The sequence below is a fragment of the Erpetoichthys calabaricus genome, chromosome 2 (genome assembly GCF_900747795.2).
Source record: "Erpetoichthys calabaricus chromosome 2, fErpCal1.3, whole genome shotgun sequence".
Classification (NCBI taxonomy): Eukaryota; Metazoa; Chordata; class Cladistia; order Polypteriformes; family Polypteridae; genus Erpetoichthys; species Erpetoichthys calabaricus.
In genome coordinates, this window is record NC_041395.2 from 236,653,081 (window position 1) to 236,673,160 (window position 20,080).

Genomic DNA, 20,080 nt, shown 5'->3' on the forward strand with positions numbered 1-20,080 from the left:
AGGCGTGCAACTGCTGGGGTAGAGCCAACATGTCTGCGCATTCACACATTGGTGCCGGAAATCGTTTTCCTTCTGCATACGCTTACGTCGCGCTGACAACAGCATGGCGTCTGCAGCGAAGCGGCGTGCGATAGGAATGGGAGAGGAGCCTGGTGAGGGCACATCAGACGAGGAACAAGATGAAGAAAGCGACTCTGACAACAGCGAGGACACTGAAGAAGAGGAGGAGTTAGACGAGCAGGTCAGGCGCTCCGAGAGTGGCACAGAAATGTAAAACCGTGAATTTCACGTGAAGGTTCCCGGTGTGCGTAGTACACGTCTGCAGGACCATCCATAGTCACGGAGGGCTTCAGTGGTAATACTGTAGATTTGTAAAACTGTACTTATGGTCAATAGAATATAGAGCTTTATTCTACACGTTTTAATTCTGCAGCGTCAGACATAAAAAAAAGCTAGCAAACTTTTTCAGACGTCCGTTTCCCATTTGTTAGTCCCTTTTTTTAATAGTTCACTAAAATACCTGTTTTATATAACGCATTCCAGTGCGTTTTATGAGTGCAGAACAGCGCTATCGTTTCCTGTATTTATTTATGCACAGTTAACTGATTTGCTCAGACTCGTACAGCCAATCAGTAACCAGGACTAAACGAGCACTGGATTATACACTCCTCGTACCTACCTGGACAATTAGTAGTTAATCCGACGTTGGTTCATTCAGACACCTTGAGCATGGAAAAGGCGCAATATAAAATGCATTCTTGTTATTGGCCTCTATAATGCGTATGTTATTGATGTTATTTTACATATACTTTCAAAATCTCTATATGTCACAATTTTCTTTTCAGTTGGAGTCACGTTAAGTAACTTGCTTAGGTAAGGAGGCTGAGAGCAATGTGCTGCTGGGTATTTTACAATGAATTGATTACATCATGCCTAAAGAAGGGGTCTGAGTTACCTCGAAAGTTTGCATATTGTAATCTTTTTAGTCAGCCAATAAAACGTGTAATTTTGCCTGATTCTCACTACAGTACATCCATAATGGCTAACGATGTACAACCCTAGTACTACAATGAATTGAAAATACATTTACTTATCTGGTTGACACCTTTATCCAAGGTGACTTACCAGAGAAATACAGTTGGTTACATTTCCTTTGTTTTCCCCTGTTCTCAACACAGACAGATTAAGTGACTTGGTCAGGTCACACAGTTTCATTAGTGGGATTTGAGCCCATAACCTCTGGGTTTGAAATCCAAAGTGTTAACCACAACACCACAGTGCTTGATACAGTTTGTACCAAGCAAGACGCAAACAAAAAAAAATCCACCAGTTTCCTCTTGCTTCTGGCACCATTCTGCAAATTTCTATAAGAAATAAAAATGCACCATTGGAAATTTCCAAGACTGCAGACAGACAGCTCAAAGTAAATGAGATGTTTAATTAACAAGGAGGATAGACCATAAGTTAAAAAACGGGTTGAGATGAAAGATTCATATTGAAATTAAATTATGTAATTCATTCCAGGTTTGCAGCATCTAACCTCATGTACAGCGCTTACATTTTAACACAGGATTACAGGTGTTGCACCTGTTAATTTAAAATCCTGGTTTAATTTAAAAAATCACACTGCTCTTTCAGTGCAAACTGGATTTTTGTTACTGCCACATTTATCCTATTTTGAATTAGGTCAGAAATAAAAATGCACGATTTCTTGATACTTTGAAAAAGCACCATGAATTCCTCACATAACAAAACAGATGCATTAAAGTTGTAAATTATTAGCCCAATACAGAAAGAATGTATAAATGTTTTTATGTCATACATTTTTAGTCCACATGAGAGAACGCTTTCAGTTTAAATTGCCTCAGTACATTAGTTGGTTAAATTGCCTCAACGGTCCAATAAACTCGGTTGTAAATTAGTTCATGTTTTGTTTGAGCAAAATTAAAACTTAATATAGGCAGTCTGCTATTTCAACAAGTTATGATTTTATTCTCCAGGATAATAGAGCTTTTGGAATGAAAAATTGTAGTCAAAACCTTTGAAAAACTATTTTAGGTTGATGCAAGTTTTTAGACCCAAACCTCACCAATCTATGACTTTGACTGCTTCTTGCCCTGTGTCCAGCCTTTCGTGTTGGACATAGCAAATATGACTGTCTCCAAATGTCTTTTTTTTATATTTTCCAGGAAGTGAAAGTAGATTTTGAAGCACATTCTCTCTCAGAAAATGATTTCAATGGGATAAAGAAACTGCTTCAGCAGGTACAAAAGTAAATAAAACCTTGTGACCGAGAAAGGATACATGAAGTACTGAAACTTGGTAGAACATCTTAACAGCTACAGTAAACAGAGAAAATATTTGTGTACCACAGTATTTTATTCTGCCATTAATCTTTATGATCTGTACCAATCAACTAGCAGTAAAAGTCCAACAAATTAGTTGCATTAATTTTTTTCTTCTCACTTTTAGAAGTAAAGTACATTTTATGTCTGTTGTAGATTGCAAGAAATCTTAGTGGAAGAAAAAGACAAGACTCTTATTGCCAGTGGCATCTTCAGCCACTGTTAATCTTTTTTTCTGATGTACTCATTATCAGAATACTGAAGCTGTTTAATCGCTGTAGTGTTTAAAATTATTGTTTAGCAAACTGTAAATGTTTTTCCAATCTACTAAAAAAATTCTTCCTTGTAGAATGCTACAGCTTGTGTACACTATACAGTATATGATTTGATTATCATTATGTAGAATAAGTTTGGTTTGACAAGAAGTCATCTGGCTACGTTTAGTGCTGGCCCTCATTTTCAGGGTGATGATAAACCATATTTAAAAAAAGAAAAGAAAAAAACTTTTTTTAAAAAAAGGTTTAATTTCATGCTTTTACTTGTCTCCTTACTGGCATTGTACCAGACCTTCACCTTTTGCTTTGAGAATATGAGTGAATCCATCTGTTACTACCCCAGACAAGATTCTCTTCAATTTACTTACCATTCGAATGGTCCTTTCATGGATTTTTGTTTTGTCTTGACCCTCCCGTTAGACCAATTTGATAAGGGTAACATTGTAAGCACCTACTTCCAGACAACATAGCTTTTCAGTCAATAAGATTGACATTTCTGTTGTTTGCAAACAATGTTGTCTAATCTGTCTCATCAAACTGTACCACCAGTGTGCGCTGGAATGGTTTGCAGCGGAGTGTGATGTTGTGCCATGGCTCTCGTATTCCTTACAGATAAGGAGTGAGCAGCTGCCCCAGGTGGTGAAAGTCGGGTACCTTGGGATCTTGTTCATTAGTTATGATAATCGTGACATTGGCCAGTAAATCAGTGCCGTGGCATTAGTTTTTCTGATATTGTAGCAGACTGTGATGATGAAAAGAGAGTCTTTGATTAAATCTTTTAATTTGCCTGTTAGTTTACATCCTCACATATGGTCATCAGCTAATGAATGAGCTTGTGAGGCCAGTCCCTGCACAGTGGTGCTGGGCTCACTCTCCATGAGAGGGTGAGGAGCTCAGCAATATGTAGGGACCTTGAGTAGAATTGTTCCTTCTCCAGATGGAGTGGTGCTTTGGACATGTAGTTTGGATTCAGTCTGTGCACCTCCCACATGGAGAGTTAATAGGTATGTCCTAATGGGAGAAGACCCAGAAGCAGATCTAAAATATACTAATGAGATTATGTATCTCAACCTACTTGGGAGCATTTGGAAACATACTAGGGTGATTTTAAAAACAGACAGGGTGGCCATTAGTCCAGTATATACCAAGCAGAGTGAAAATGACACAAAGGCATCATTTGACATTTTTTAACTCATTTTTTATATTTCTTTCCTTAGGTATTTTTAAAAGCCAATATTAATACTTCAGAGCTGACTGATATTCTCATACAGCAGAATCATGTTGGAAGTGTAATCAGGGTAATTATTTTTTCAAATGCATGCAGTTCTTTAATGGAATAGTTGCAGTTTTATTTCTTAGGATAAAGCACATACAGCATATATATATTTTTAAAGGTTACAAACATCCATAATTAAAAGTAGAAAGAAATCTAACTATTTATCTTTTGCAATTCCTGATTCTTGAATGCAACTTAAGAATGAAAACATGCATTTTTATCAGAGGCCTTGGTGTGTTCTGTTTATGTTCTGTGTTTGTGAGGTTTTTTTCTATTTAGTGTATATATAGAAAGCTTTTTGTTTGTGCATTTTTTTGTGGCAAACAGCATGCTAGCATGGAGGGGCACATTTACACAACTAGCTAAGGGTTCAAAGTTTTCTATTGGAGCATCCGATGCTTTACAAGGTGTTTGCCAAATTCAGAAGTACAAATTGAAAAACATTTTAGCCTGGCGAAGTCAATATCCCACTGTTATATTGTGAGACATAAACAATACAAGTTAAAAAGTGCACAAAATAACATCAGTCACCTGATCTTAACCCAACTGAGCATGCATTTCACTTGTTGAAGACTAAACTTCGTACAGAAAGGCCCACAAACAAACATCAACTGAAAGCCGCTGCAGTAAAGGCCTGGCAGAGCATTAAAAAGGAGGAAACCCAGCATCTGGAGATGTCCATGAGTTCAAGACTTCAGGCTGTCATTGCCAGCAAAGGGTTTCAACCAAGTATTAGAAATAAACATTTTATTTCCAGTTATTTAATTTGTCCAATTACTTTTGAGCCCCTGAAATGAAGGGATTGTGTTAAAAAAATGCTTTAGTTGCCTCACATTTATATGAAATCGTTTTGTTCACCCACTGAATTAAAGCTGAAAGTCAACTGCATCTGAGTTGTTTCATTTAAAATTCATTGTGGTAATGTACAGAACCAAAATTAGAAAAAAGTTGTCTCTGTCCAAATATTTATGGACCTAACTGTATATTGCTTCATATAAATGATCTCTGCATGACAAAATTATTAATTCATAATTCATTTTTCATAGTTGCTATATGGATGCAAATACATTGCTATTATATGCTATTACATTGCTGCTTTAATTTTATGCAAGGAAATTAAAACAATTGCATAGCTTTATGATTAGAAATTCTTGTTACCTTTGATGAATAAAAGCAAAAATATAAATAGGACTGACAATAAGGCAGTTGGTAGCTGGTTGTTTACTTATTTTTAGGACGGGCTGGCACACAGATGACTGAATACTGGATTCAGTCCTAGGCTACTCTTTCTATGAGGCAACTAATCACTGCTCCACATTCTGGACCTACTTAAAAACATTACTTTGGAATTAATTTCATTAGCATAAAAGCCTATGTTTTCACATTTCCAGGGCATTACATATAATTTCTTTACTTTTTTGTTTTGTATGGCTTTATTGGTCATCTTTATCAATGGTTCCAGTCATTTTGAGGCCAATGTAAATTTTGGAATATGTTCAAGTTAAAGTTCATTTCTTTTAATGCTTGTTTTGTCAACTTTTGTAGCAAGCAGAAGTTCCTGAAGACAGTGATGATGAGGATGCAGATGAAGTTTATGGATTCATCAGTCTTTTAAATCTTACAGAAAGAAAAGTGAGTCAACAAAAGTTAACGTTTTCACTTTCATTTTTGTATAATGTTGATTAGTGTCAAACACAAAGACCAGAAAAGCCGTTGGATACCATCCCACCTATACCCTCCTTCAACTTGCATGTAATAACCAACATCCATCTGAATATATCCTGAATTATCACAACACAGTGATAATTTACCAGTTCAGGCAGTTTACACTTTGAATGTCCGAGTAGGAGGTAATAATCAGGTAAAAGTACTTCAGGTGCAAAAACAGTGCTCTCGGGGTTGAGTACAGAGGATAAAAGATACCAAAGTACAATCCAGAAAAATAAAATTCTGTGAATTTTGAAAATATATCCATGATGGTTCAGATAAGGGAAACATGGAACATTAGGAACATATTATTCTTTTATGAAAGTAAAATATAGACTTTTAATAAATTAAATTGGATTAGATAAACTCTTACTCCCATGGGGAAATCCAGAAATTACGAGTGAATGTACTGTAGCCACAGGAAAGTATCTTCCAACAGATATAGAAGTGACACATGAGAAAACCCAAAAACACTGAAATAAAGGTCATCATCATCACATTTGCTTACTTACCTGTTTAAGTATTGCTCTAGAAATGTTTTAGGCATATGCCTTAACTAGCTGTATAAAAGAAAAAAATATTCAACGTACTATGTAGGGACTGAAAAAAGTACAATACAATTATAATCATGATATAGTGGTTTTGATCTGATAATATCAAGTTGCAGTTTATTAGACACTTTTTCTTTGACTGATGTTAAGGTTGAAATACTGTCAAAACAGGCAAACGTATTCCAAATATTGCCTAGTAGTGCTAGGAATACTCAGATAGGTCATATAACACACATCAGTGTACTGTTTTCTACCGGTTTCTTTTGATTATGAGTTCTTAAAATTGTAGTAGGGTGGTTTGCCACTAATTGAAATTAACATGCTTAATATTTGAAATAATATTGCTGGAATATATATACAGATTTGTGGGCTACATGTCTATTCCTACATGTGCTAATTGTCTTTACAGCATTCATGTATCACAATAGATAATTTATTAAACTTTTGGACATAAGCAAAATGTGTTAAAATATTTTGTTTTAAAAGAAGATAAAAGATAAATTTTTTAAAAAATCTTTAATTTTATTTTTGTTTGTGGTTTGTGTTGTAGCTCAGGACACACTGTGACATGAGACTGGAGCACAAACAAAATGCACATGGCCCTCATGAACAGTTCTGCTGAATGTGCCAAGTGATTTAAACTTGGGTTCTTCTACACAAAGTTCTTATAATTCTATGTGTGTGACATAGAATTATATTAGAAATTCATAGTTCCGTTAATTATCTTGGTTTGTGTACAAGGAAAACTTGGTACAAGTAACCTAAGTGCTCCTGTTAGCTGGAGTTTGTGCCACATTTCTTAATTGTCACGTGAGAATCTGTGCCAATTGCATGTTTAATATTACGCTCTTTCTTAACACGGCAAAATCCAAAATAAACCCAAACCCTTTACTTGAATCTGAACATAAGAATTTGTATTGGAATCTCTGCAGTAGTCCTAGTGGTAGTTAATGCGAAATGTATTGGGAAATATAGAAACAAGGTACTGTATTTTCTTATGCAAATACTAGTAACATGCATTTTTTCTAAATTTAAATATAGGGTACAAAACTCCTGATAGTACTACTTTGTTGTATTGTAGTGCTGTGCTTTTTTTTTTTTTTTTTTTGCTATTTCTAATATCAAAATGACAATAAACAGTTCACAAAACAAGGGACTTAAAACACTGCTACTTCACAGTTCCTAAAGCCCAGGATTGAATACTGGCCTGGTCACAGTCTGCTTCATTGTGCATGTTCTCCCCCTTTTTTCCTTTGTGTTTTGTGGTTTTTACCTGACATCTTAAAGTAGTGCTTGGTGGGTTGATTAGGGACTACAGTTGACTCCATATAAGTGATAGTGGATGTTCTGCAGTGGAATGGTGCCTTATTGTGTTAATTTCTGCTTTGCCTCCAGTGCTTTTGGAAGTTTTTCACAAGCCTGAAGTAGAATAAGTGAGCTCAGAAAATGAATAGACGTTTATTTTTACTTGTGCTGATGAGTGTCTCTTATTTATTAAATACATCTGAACCCATATTAACTAGTGTTTGTCTAAGAGCAATTTTTCAAGCTGATAATTTACACCCGAATTTATCATAACCATTTCTAATCAAGACATCAGAGGATTTTAGATAAAACTTTAATTGTCCACTTGGGGAAATGTGGCTTTTTTAATAAGCTCTTTAAATAAATATATAAAAAGATGGATAAGTAAATATATACACATCATTCAGATACACTCCTATGTAAGAACATTTTATAAAAATGTGTTTCCAAGACACATCTTTGTAAAGGTTTTATAATGTAATGCTGAAAAGCAATATTTAGAAACAGTAAAGTCCACATGTCCATTTTAAAAATCGGCTGATCCAGTCTTGCTCAAGGGCAAGGCTGGAAACAACCCCAGATGGGGCACCAGTTCTTAGCATTGCATACCCACACTCATTTGTATCAAGTCAGTTTGAAGCGTTTAATGTGTTTGGGATGAGTGGGGAACCCACAAGGAATTTATTAACAAATATGATTAATAACAAATGATTATTAACAAATCGTATTAACAATGTTAGTTGTTAATTAGAAAAAAACAAAAGCAAAGATTCCTGTCATTCCATTCATTTATAATGCAACTTCATTTTGCATATGGAAATTCAGAATCCACCTCAAGTAATACATTATGACGAAGTTTGCATTTCAGCAATAAAGGTAGACAGTGGCTCTAATGATATGGATAGGACATCTTTACTATTCTAGAGCATTAGGACAGATTTTTGGAGTGAAACACAGACTATAGTTCAGTAAGTAACTGGGGGACTATTTTAACCTTCATTTTGACAGCAGCTTAAATGCTATCTTGTCTACAAGTGTGTGGCTGTCAGGCTTGGTTTTGAACTAAAGAGCAAACTTTAATTTTGATCACCCAGTTTCATAAAGAACAATCAAAGACTACTGTTTTCAGATTATCTCCCATGTGTTTTTTTTCCCCTTGGTAGAACTTGTTAAATGGTTGACAATTTTAATTGACTTAAAGAAGCGTATAACTGTGTGTGCACATTTTTTGTTTGAAACTAAGAAGGTTTTTTCATCTTTCTATGTAGTTATGATTTGAATGTACTGACATACGCTAATAATAGTGATAATAGCTTTCATCTCAAGAGTAAGGGTGTTTATGGGCTGTAGGCAGTGCTAATTATGACATTTACTCAAGCAGTTCAAGCCTTGAACCTGAGTTGGGTATGGCAGTGGCCAGTGTTTTAAAGCAGTCTTCATCACTGTAGCTAGCGTAAATTTTTACAATCCAAAAAAATCAATGCCAACTTTAACACGGTAACTTCCATTACCATACTTGTACCAACATTATATACAAATCTGCATTATGGAGGGGCTTCACCATGCCTGTGAAACTGAAGATGAGTATCTATGATAATGTACAACAATTCAATACTCTTTTTGTTAACCTTTTCAAGAAAATAATGCAACCCTTGAGCAGCTTACTTACCTCAGCCAATTGGTTAAACCAATTTACTGACTCTAGAAATGAGAACAAAATAAGCATTAATGGTATTTATTTTATAGAATTTATAAACCTGTAATTGCAGACTTAGCCATAGGCAAATCCAGCAGCCATGTGGCCCTTCACAGATAAGTTTGGATAACTGCTGATTTAATGGATGGCATCTTCCATATATTTTAATTTTGCTTGCAGTAGTGGTGGAGTCGAGGAATGCTTACTGCTGTTTAGCAGAGATGGAAGCATATGACATAAAAAAATAAATATTTTCACAAAGTGAAATGAACAAATTAAATATTCATATAAAACCAAGTACAAAACAGCTACCCTTTTATATGACTACATCTGCTTTTGAGATTAAAATGATCATGAATGTAATATAATACAAAAAAATGTTTAGCATAGAAATTGCATAAAGTTTTTTGATATGTAACATCCGTTTGTCATCCTTTTAGGGTACCCAGTGTGTTGAACAGATAAAGGAAGCCATGTTAAGTCAATGTGAGAAGAACTGTAAGGAAAACGTTTATGAGCAGCTGAATAGAATTTTGAGTGACACCTCCAAGCCTGTGGGCCTTGTATTGAGCGAGAGGTTCATAAATGTCCCACCACAGATTGCTTTACCTATGCATAAGCAACTTCAGTAAGTACTTGTTACTATGATTGTGGTTTTAAGAAGTGGTCATTAAAAGCTTTAGGAAAAATCCAAAGAATTTTAAACTAATAAGAAAAAATCTGCCATAACAATTAAACACAGTTCAATATACCGTAGCCTTTGACAGTAACTACTATAGACGCAGACAACCTTGTGTGATGCAAATTCTCCTTGATAACTAAGAGCGTCTCTGCTTTCTTTCAACTCAGCCTATTTCATTTTTCATTTATTAATAAATGACAGGCAGAAATAAATATTCTTTTACCATCTGTGTTGGTACAAAGTGCTGACTGGTACTGACTCACCAACTTTATCAGTGCATGGTGACAACTTTGATTAGTTCCCTAGTAAACAAGGGGCTTCTCAAGTCTAGGAATGGTGGACTCGTTTAGGTACCCAACAACTCCCTGTGTGGACACACTTGCCTTCTGTGATGTGAGACTGTTTTGATGAACAATGTCATTGAACATGTCAGACAAATAAGTTGCATTTAAAAATGAAAATCTAGCAGTCAAACAATCACGTACTACATGCAGGTATTTCTTTGATACACACATAATATGTGGAAGGAAAGCAGACAGAATCTGTTCAATCCTACAACAGCAGTTCAAGAAATTGTCATCTTATTAAATACCTGACATGCAACATCAGCGGTTACAGTAGATCCTGTTGGACAGTTTGAGAACTATTACTTGCAATGGAAGGACATATTATTGTCAAATAAAATTTACATTCATTGGGCTAGTAAAGCTTAGATGTAGTTTTGTGTTTCATAAAGCCCAAACAAATAATAGTAGTCTCATCTTAACAGAAGAATTAAGGTAACTCCTGAAAGCTTTACTTCTGCTTATTTCAGAGTTTTTTGTTTTTTTTTGACAGCTATCTGAAAAATATTTTTTGATATAACCTGTGCAGTCCTCGAATGCATTTTTCAGTTTCCTTGTTTAAAAGTTGAAGTTAAATACAGGCTTTCCCCTTCTATAACCCCCTTAATATCAAACCCAAATGCCTATCACGTATTTAACATGTAGTGTTGTGTAAATGCAATATTATGCATTCAGTCTTTAATAAGTACAATTGCGTATTTTTTAAATGTTCAATATTCTTTTCGTTTGTAATGTAACTACACTTTATTGCATATTTTGGAAATGTTATCTTTCATTAAGCTCTTGCTTGTAACTACTAGAAAATGTCATTTTTGTAGTTTGTTTACAAGTGTCAGTAGTCGTAATACAAATGTCAGACATTATATTTGTACTGTTATTTTTTCCAACACAGAGAAGAAATCGCAGAGGCCCAGCGAACCAATAAGCCTAGTGGCAAATGTCACTATTATCTTTTAATTAGCAGAACGTTTAAAGAAGCTAAACAAGTCAAAGAGTCAAGGTCAGGTGGAACACAAGCAAAAGAACAACTGATGTTTGCTAATGCAGAAGAAGAATTTTTTCATGAGGTAACAATGTTTTGCAATTTTGTGCATAAATGGCATTTGTAAACAAGGATTATAGTTTTGATTGTATCTGAATTTAGTTCTTTTTTCACAACATAATGATACTTTTTCGATATCAGAATGAAGTTAAATCAATCCTTTAATTGCACCTTCCCCATTGTTTATAGGCAATTAAAATTATTTCTGCTTACATTTTAATTCATCCTTTTAGGTACTACCTATTAAAAATGATTAAATTGTTTTGCAGGTTGCTGCCCTTACATTTAACTATTCAGTCCAAGAAGAAAGCGATTCTTTCCTTGGTGGTCGCTGGTCTTTTGATGATGCTCCAATGAAGCCTTTTCGTACAGTCATATTAATCCCAGCAGACAAAATTCCACAAATTATGGACAAATTAAAAGAGTACTTATCAATATAAGCCAGCTGTCCAAATTCAAAATAAATTAGGTAATTCTGTCACTTGTAATCACTCAAAGATGCTTTGTGGATACATCTGGACGAAAATAAACAGTAAATTACATAATTTAGAAGTCTGAATGTTTGGCACGAAACCCGTTTTAATTTTATTAATATATTTCACCCAAAAATTTTACACTTGGGTAAATTGTGCTTTTTGAATCCATAATTGTGTACCATCAAAATCAAACGTGCTGTACATAAGATACGTTATAAAACAATTCTTAAATAAAAACACTTCCAAAATGCATATGTACATCTTCAATGATTAACAATAAAAAAAAGCCCTGTCTGTTTTTATTTTTTTTGCTCCAGAACCATGACTATTTGCATATAAAATTATGCTACAGTTCCAGATTATATTGCCTTGCATGGTCCGTTATTGAATAGTGCATCGGTCAGATGGCTGATTTTCTTGTTCATCTTCAGCTGTATTAATGCCAAGGGCTGTAGTATTTTGGACATCTCTTTCACAGTGAAGTTCATCAAGGATCTTCTGTAGTAGTTCCTTACTTTCGCTAGTGGGAAGATTACAGAAGAAGTACTGTGGAGCGATCTGAACAAACCTAGGCGGGAAATATAAATAGGCATGTTTAAACTTTTATGAAATGGTGCTTGATTCAACAGTTACAAATAACTCAAATTAAATGCTTTTGTATTTAGTAATTACAATTTCCAAACTACTCCGCCTCCACAGTTAATTTGGAAGACATTACTTATATGGATAGCCATTCATGACTATTTTAAATTATTGGGTTTTTCTTAGGAGAGTGTAACAAAACAAACAAAAAAAATTGGGTAATGCTTAAAATTTACAGAAGAATTATTGATATTTCTAGCCCAGCCATAGTGTACAGTTTGATCAAAGAGAGGTGGGCATGTGAGGGATTTTATTCAGAGTTCATGTACCAGACCAACATATCAAAATATACTTTTGCTATTCCGCCCCCACCCCCCCCACCCCCCCCCCCCCCCCCCCCCCCCCCCCCGACTCCTTAAGCTGTATGGGCTGAAGTAAGTTCTTAGAAAGTGTAAGCAAATATATTTTAATAATTTCCCTAATATTTCTGAACTGCTGAAGTTATTTTGACCTGTAGTCAGTGGTGAGGGAAACTGATTCGATATGTGATGGGTTTGAAAGCTGGCTACCTTCTTTCTCTGTTTTAGCTCACTGAAGTTTTTTGGTAATATTGATAGTGTTGGATCAGTAGTATAATTTTGACTAAGGGATGGATACCAGCTTTTCTAGACTATACTGGTGCCAAAATGATTCAGAAGCAAATAATGGGTAAGTCCAAACCCCCCAGTTTTACTTGAGCCCTCCTGGTGCACCACACAACTTTATACCACTTCCCACTAGAGAGTCGTGATGTCCCGATTGCATCAAACCAATGGGATCACCTTGGGGGCAATGTGCCCTGTGAAATTCTGCATGTAGTTTTGTTTCATGATGTCTATGAAAGAAATGTTTTTCCATAACTGTAATAATGTGTATTGAGAGAGGGGTGGGGTTTGGGATTGAAAGGAAAGCTTACATTTACTTCTGCTACTGAAAATCCCAAATGCAGGTACCATGCGGTTTTAAAATTTTATTTCTTCGGTATTTTTCCAAAACTGGTATACCATGCAATTTTAATTGTGAATGTCATTTTCAAAAAATTAAATTAAGACCTACACTATGTTTATACAGTGATCCCTCGCTATATCGCGCTTCGCCTTTCGCGGCTTCACTCTATCGCGGATTTTATATGTAAGCATATTTAAATATATATCGCGGATTTTTTGCTGGTTCACGGATTTCTGAGGACAATGGGTCTTTTAATTTCTGGTACATGCTTCCTCAGTTGGTTTGCCCAGTTGATTTCATACAAGGGACGCTATTGGCAGATGGCTGAGAAGCTACCCAACTTACTTTTCTCTTTCTCGCGCTTTCTCTGATCCTGACGTAGGGGGTGTGAGCAGGGGGGCTGTTCGCACACCTAGACGATACGGACGTTTGTCTAAAAATGCTGAAAGATTATCTTCACGTTGCTACCTTCTGTGCAGCTGCTTAGTGAAGCGACATGCTGCACGGTGCTTCGCATACTTAAAAGCTCGAAGTGCACGTATTGATTTTTGCATGTGTGTTTTTCTCTGTCTCTCTCTCTCTGCTCCTGACGGAGGGGGTGTGAGCTGCCGCCTTCAACAGCTTTGTGCCACGGTGCTTCGCATCCTTAAAAGCTTAACAGCCCTATTGATTTGTTTGCTTTCTCTGTCTTTATGACAGTCTCTGCTCCTGATGCACACTCCTTTGAAGAGGAAGATATGTTTGCATTCTTTTAATTGTGAGAAAGAACTGTCATCTCTGTCTTGTCATGGAGCACAGTTTAAACTTTTGAAAAAGAGACAAATGTTTATTTGCAGTGTTTGAATAACGTTCCTGTCTCTCTACAACCTCCTGTGTTTCTGCGCAAATCTGTGACCCGAGCATGACAATATAAAAATAACCATATAAACATATGGTTTCTACTTCGCGGATTTTCTTATTTCGAGGCGGGGGAGGGATTACTGTACTCCAAATCATTAAGAAGGTGGACATTTTCTTTGGCACCAAGCCATCTTTCAAATAGATTTGGGGCCACATTCTCATAGCACAAATATCATTTGGGCTGAGTAGGACTTTGTTCTGCCATAACCCATTCTCTCGTGGAAAGAAAAATATTCTGATGACCTTTGTTTAATACAGTCAAAGTTAGTCATATTTGAGTAGAACTTTCCTTCACGATTATTACAAAAATGCATCAGTAGTTTATTCTACTGTGTGTCTCAAAGCTAGATGTAGAGCCATTGATAGTTGCCTTCAGGCTACTTACTTGAAAGAGCAGAAGAGAGCCAATGGGACTTCCAAGAGCAAAAACAGACAAAGCTTATGCTCTTTGAAGGTTGATTCTTTAAAAGCCTCAGCTACTTTTTCATTTGTTTCCAAACTGGACTGTTGTGAAGAATTGTTTTTTTTAACAGGTAGACTTCCTCCTAAGTCAGGTACTTTTTCAGAAACAGCTATTTAGTTACAAGTATTCCGTGCCTATCCTCAATAACAATGTATGACAACTGAACTAAGTTTACACCCTAGAAAACTCTGTGTTCTCCATCCATCTTCTTAACAGAGATCAGTCGTTCAATATAGACAATAGAAAACTATTATATGTGAGGTATACAAAGGCAGTGTATTCACCTCAAGGAAAATGTTAAAGCAACCATGAAAAAACTCGGGTGAGATTGGTTTTCAGCTACAGTATGTGCTCTCAAACTGTAATTATTGTTGCCACAAGTACTCAAAACACAAGCAACATCTGAAATGTGTTCTGTATATTAATTATACTAAAGGTTTAAGTATGCAAATGTATAATGATGTCAGTGTGTTTAATGCCATGTAATTTTTGATGTGAGTATTAAATGTCAATAGGTTTTAACACATCTGAAATCATTTAAGCTGTAAATACCATGCAGACAACATTATGCACAAGAACTATGAATAGCACCTTTCAGTTGTCAATATAATAATTACCAATAAACTTTAATTTTATTAGAGGAGTCCTGAACTTGTAAGGTGAGGAGTAAAAGCATAGATACAAACTAGCCAAGATAGATTTCACTCTTTCTTCTTATTTTACTAAATTGGTTCACTAAATGAAAATACATATGTAGAAAGGATTGTTAAAAAGGGTGAAAAAAAAAATGCTGAAATTGGTGAACTCCCAAGTATAATTTGTATAATTATATTATATACACACACACACATTTAAGAGCCTTTAAATATAACATACTGTCCTCTTTTAAGTCAGTGGGTAACTGATGTTTTATACTATTTGAAATTGGAAAAATTCAAATTCTCACTTAGAGGATCTGTGCAGAAATTTTTCAAAACCTGGCAGGATCTAATCAATAACATTCTAGAATAAGCTTTTAAAGCACAGAGGAAGTGGATTCTCTCCCCATTTCTTTTTCTTCTCCATTTATCTATATTCACTTATTAATTTATCTATGCACTTATTTTTACTAGGTTTAAGTTTTATTCTGCTGCCCATGCTCTCTTTCTCAGGGTGGGGGTTGATTTGTTTTCAATCCTATTCTTGTAAAATTGATCTATTTGTATGGAATGTTGTGTGATTTCGATAAAATTAAAAAAAATATATATTGTACCGTATCTGCTGGGTAGTCACTGGAGAGAAAAGTCAAAGTGGGGGTGCACCAGTACCATTTTTCATAACCGACCTGAATGGAGTACTTTGATTAAAAAGAAGATAATGATGCTACATTTTCCACAACAAATAGAAGAACAAGACCAAGCAAGTGAAATTTGTTTTTTTTTATTTTTATTTAAGAGAAAAAATGTATTGAATGGTATTTATTAAAATTAATAATTTTTTAATATATTTAGCTCTTTAATATATTAAACCCTTAAACAGGTTTTTTTTTTTATATAAAAATGCAGCCTAATTGTATAATTGCTGGCAACTGAAATAGTTATCTAGCTTAACTAAGCTTTCAAACGTTAGATGCAGAATCTTAAAGAAAAGAAAGCAACGTTTCAGTTTTATCACAGCTCTGTCCGTTTCTCCTTCCATCTACAACTCCTGGAGCTGCACCAGAAAGCCCTCCATTGTCCACATAGTGCCGACAGTAGACTTGGCACTAATGTAGCCAAAGAAGAGAGAAATCGGCTCACCCAGTGCTGGAGAACCTGGTCTGATCTCTGCATATTTGCTTCAGATCGGAATGCATGTACTTGTCATGTGCATATTACAATGAAATCCCCACTTGCATGTCTCCTCAGAATAAAGGCATTATAACAACACCAGCAACAGACATATTAAAAGGCATATTAATAAATTCATATAAATGTTTGTACTCTGTGCTGCTTTTTTTTTTAATATATTTTTTGCTTGTGTTGCATCTGTAAAGCATGACATGAGATTCCATAACCCTTCTCTGTGCACAAAGTGACTTGGAGAGAAAATGCTCTGACTATTTATCAGCTCGCCCTACTGCCAGAAATTGCTAGCGTCACCCAGACAAAATGGTGTACTCGAGTGTACTTGAACAGGCACTTATATAAAAATTAAGACATGAACAGCCTTTACCTGCTTCACAAATGAAACTGAATATATGTAGGGTTGAATTGAAGTATTTCCTCACCATTATAATATTACTACTACTAATGATAAAACAAAGCTTTATAAAGCCTAAATCTAGAAGTGACAGGTCTTCTGCTGTTTAAATTGCTAGTGTTACAAAATTAGCAATTCTCAATTTCTTTTTTCAATTTCAAGTTTTCTTTTTTAATTTAAAAAACTATTCAAACAGAAGGTGCAGCTTTAGTGTGCATTTGAAGTGTATCTGGAGCTACAGTGTACCTGACATGCAAACGAAGGAGACTTTAAGGCAATGCCTGCAAAGTACATACAAGACTATGTGGCTGACGTGCAGAATTTGGGGCAGCAGCAAATCAGTGCATTTATATGTAAAATAAAAGAACCATCACACATTAAAAGTGATGTCCATAATGGGAATTGTTATAGTGGCATAAAAGTGATGTCCACAATGGGAATTGTTATAGTGGCATTGTACGATTAGGAAAATTGTCCTCAGTTTTATATCGAATGCTTTTTAAATTGTGGTATTAGCTCAAGTAGGCAGTGGTTGCTTCAAATTTGCTTGTGGCATCTCTAGTTGAAGTAACCATGCCTGGACACAAAGATCAAATGCAAAGGGAAATCTATTCGTATGCATGCACAAAAGTATTGAACAAGGATTAGCTTGCACAGCTGGTGTCCTTAATTTAAAATGAAAGACAACTATTTTCAGTTTTCCACTACTACATACTACTGTTCACGCCTCTGGTAGAATGTGCCAGTCATGCACTAATTTACTTTCAGCCACCTCAGTTTCACATTTTATGCCTGTTTACATTTTGTGACACTTGCTCTTCAAGTCTAGTTCTCATTACAAGCAATAAGATGACGGTGATACAGAGTATGAGTATCTACAGGCTGGTATTAGACTGACAAGAGTACCAACAACAAAAGAGTGGTTGAAGCTAGGTGGGGCAATAAATAAAACTAAATGCTTGCTTGCCAAACAGTTCACATGACAGCAGACTTGTTTTGCTTTTGTGTGGTTTATTTTCATCTGGACTCCACTTCTCCTGTTTCATACCTGCACAAAATAACCCTGGTGGCTGCTCAAATCCCAATTGTTTATGACATTCTTTTGTAACTCTGCACTCTCAAAAATATCTCTTTGTATCTTTGTCATTCTCTTTTTCTTCTTTTTGATAACGTCTGTCAATGGCAATATTTTAATCAACAGCAAATATTTGAAGTTCTCCACACCTGAGGACCAACTTCTCAAAAATGGACGGTATGTATTTACATTTTACTTTTTCACAAAAGTATAATTTGCTTAATAAAAGATGATCGTGTGATGATGCGGGTTAGCTAGACGCTCTCATCCGACTACTGGGAGCTCTTGAACCTGACACCGTCGGTAATGTCACCGAGATGAGCTGACAAATGAGGACAATTCTCTAATGAAGCCAGGGGATAGTGCCAATGTGCTTTTATTACACAATAAAAATCAAAACAGTGTCCAAACTGCAGGACATCAGTTTCAATAAATAATCCAGAAAAACAGTGCAAAGTGGGGATAAAAACAATAAATAAATCCTTTAAAACCCATGGTTAAAAATGCAGTCTCACTCTTCACGATCTTCGCACACCTTCTTCTCTCATTCTCCCCGGCTCACCCATAACTCGCGTAGCCAGCAGAGACCCAACAGCAACAAACTCCATCTTGGCTGCCTTAAGGACATCACTGCCAGACCGTCCCAGGTCTGCTCTCCTCCCTTCTTTCGTGCTCACGTAGTCGCTCCTCAGATCCCTCGGGAGGACACCTGCCTTGCTCACCCCACTCACCCAAACATTCAGTGGGGTGGACTAGCCCCTAGGGCGCCACAGCCAAACGCTGCTTAGCAGGGCCCCAACTCGTTCTGCTCCACCTTCCAGGTGGCCAGATCCTCCTGCCATGACTGCTCTTTCCTGTCCTTTAACCTCCTTTATCTTCCTGTTTTCCTCGATCTATCTATCCCGGTTTCTCGATCCATCCCCCTTTCCTTTTTGCCGGCCTGTATATATCCACACACACCTCTGTGGGCGCAGCGCCTTAATCACACGCCGCAGGAAGCCAATGAAGCAATTGCGAATGATCGCACCCACACGTTGGAGCGAGTTGCACCTGCACTACTACACTTAACTCCCCGCGGCCATGCAATCACACCCACGGCTTTACGGATTTAAAACCTGGACCCTTTTCTTTTGAAGCTGCAGACCCGGTATACCACAGATAGCACGTTCTTTCTGTGACATGTGGAATAGATTATATATGCAACTGAACAGACGTTTCCCTTTTTGTTTATAGTAATATTGTTTTAACACTTGTCTTTAATGCAGATTTTTGAAATGAACAAAGCTTGAGATATATGGAAACAATGTCATATCTAGCTCAGATGTTGGACAGTGAATTTGTCTCATTATTCATTTTATTTGTATTTTGTTTCATTTGACACAATGTCAAGAAGTTACTATAATCTTCCCAGATTTTACAGCAGTCTAGAGCCCTGTATGGTTTATAACAACAGTAAAAATAGTATGATGTCCAAATATTTTTGGTTTGTCCATCTTGTAACGTTATAATTTCTCTTTATGTGTAAGCACATGCAGCTTTTCTTACAGTTCAGATCCTTCAAATTGTTCTAGAAACTGCTGGATGGATCTACAATAATTGATCTCTTCCATACCATTTCTCTGCAAAATGAACAAGGAGGAAAAATTCACATCATTTTCCTTTTTAAGCTTACTCATTCCAATTCAGGGGCATGGAGGAATGAAGCACATCCCAACAGCATTCAACATAAAGCAGGAAATAACCTTGAATGGTATGCCATCCCACTTCATGGCCCAATTAAATACACCCTAACTAATAACAATTTAGAATGAACTGTCAACCCAGATCTGCCCATTGTTGGGAGGTTGGAGGTTGAAATCTGAAGCAGGCACATGAAAATAAGGGAGCAAGATGTGGAGTGAATATTCAAACTTCACCACAGACAGTGAGCTAACCAGGACTCTAGCCCATCCAGCTGGAGCTGTGAGGCAGAGGTGTTAACCTGAAAACATTTGGTGAACACACTTCAGCATTTCACCCACTGACTGAGGGAAAGTTACAGGTAACACTTTTTAGTCGTATATAGTTGGTTTAAGTTGCAATTTTCCTCGGGGAAAATCCCCCAAAGTTTTGAATCAAGTTATATTTTTAATATCCCATCTAATACACAGCATT

The 20,080-nt window shown here is 36.1% G+C and overlaps 2 protein-coding genes across 2 annotated transcripts in view; one reads left to right on the forward strand and one right to left on the reverse strand.

Moving 5' to 3' along the window:
- The first annotated feature begins 62 nt into the window (after positions 1-62).
- On the forward strand, positions 63-12,001 carry bccip (BRCA2 and CDKN1A interacting protein). Its single transcript, XM_028795283.2, has 7 exons — positions 63-241; positions 2,190-2,264; positions 3,838-3,918; positions 5,442-5,528; positions 9,596-9,783; positions 11,074-11,248; positions 11,493-12,001. The coding sequence occupies exons 1-7, from the start codon at positions 104-106 to the stop codon at positions 11,661-11,663; spliced, it is 915 nt and encodes a 304-aa protein (XP_028651116.2). The 5' UTR covers positions 63-103; the 3' UTR covers positions 11,664-12,001.
- dhx32a (DEAH (Asp-Glu-Ala-His) box polypeptide 32a) overlaps positions 11,491-20,080 on the reverse strand; it is a 56,990-nt gene continuing 48,400 nt past the window's right edge. The window contains exon 11 of the mRNA XM_028795281.2: positions 11,491-12,267. Coding sequence (XP_028651114.2) covers positions 12,081-12,267 — 187 coding nt within the window. The 3' untranslated portion in view covers positions 11,491-12,080. The remainder of the gene's footprint in view (positions 12,268-20,080) is intronic.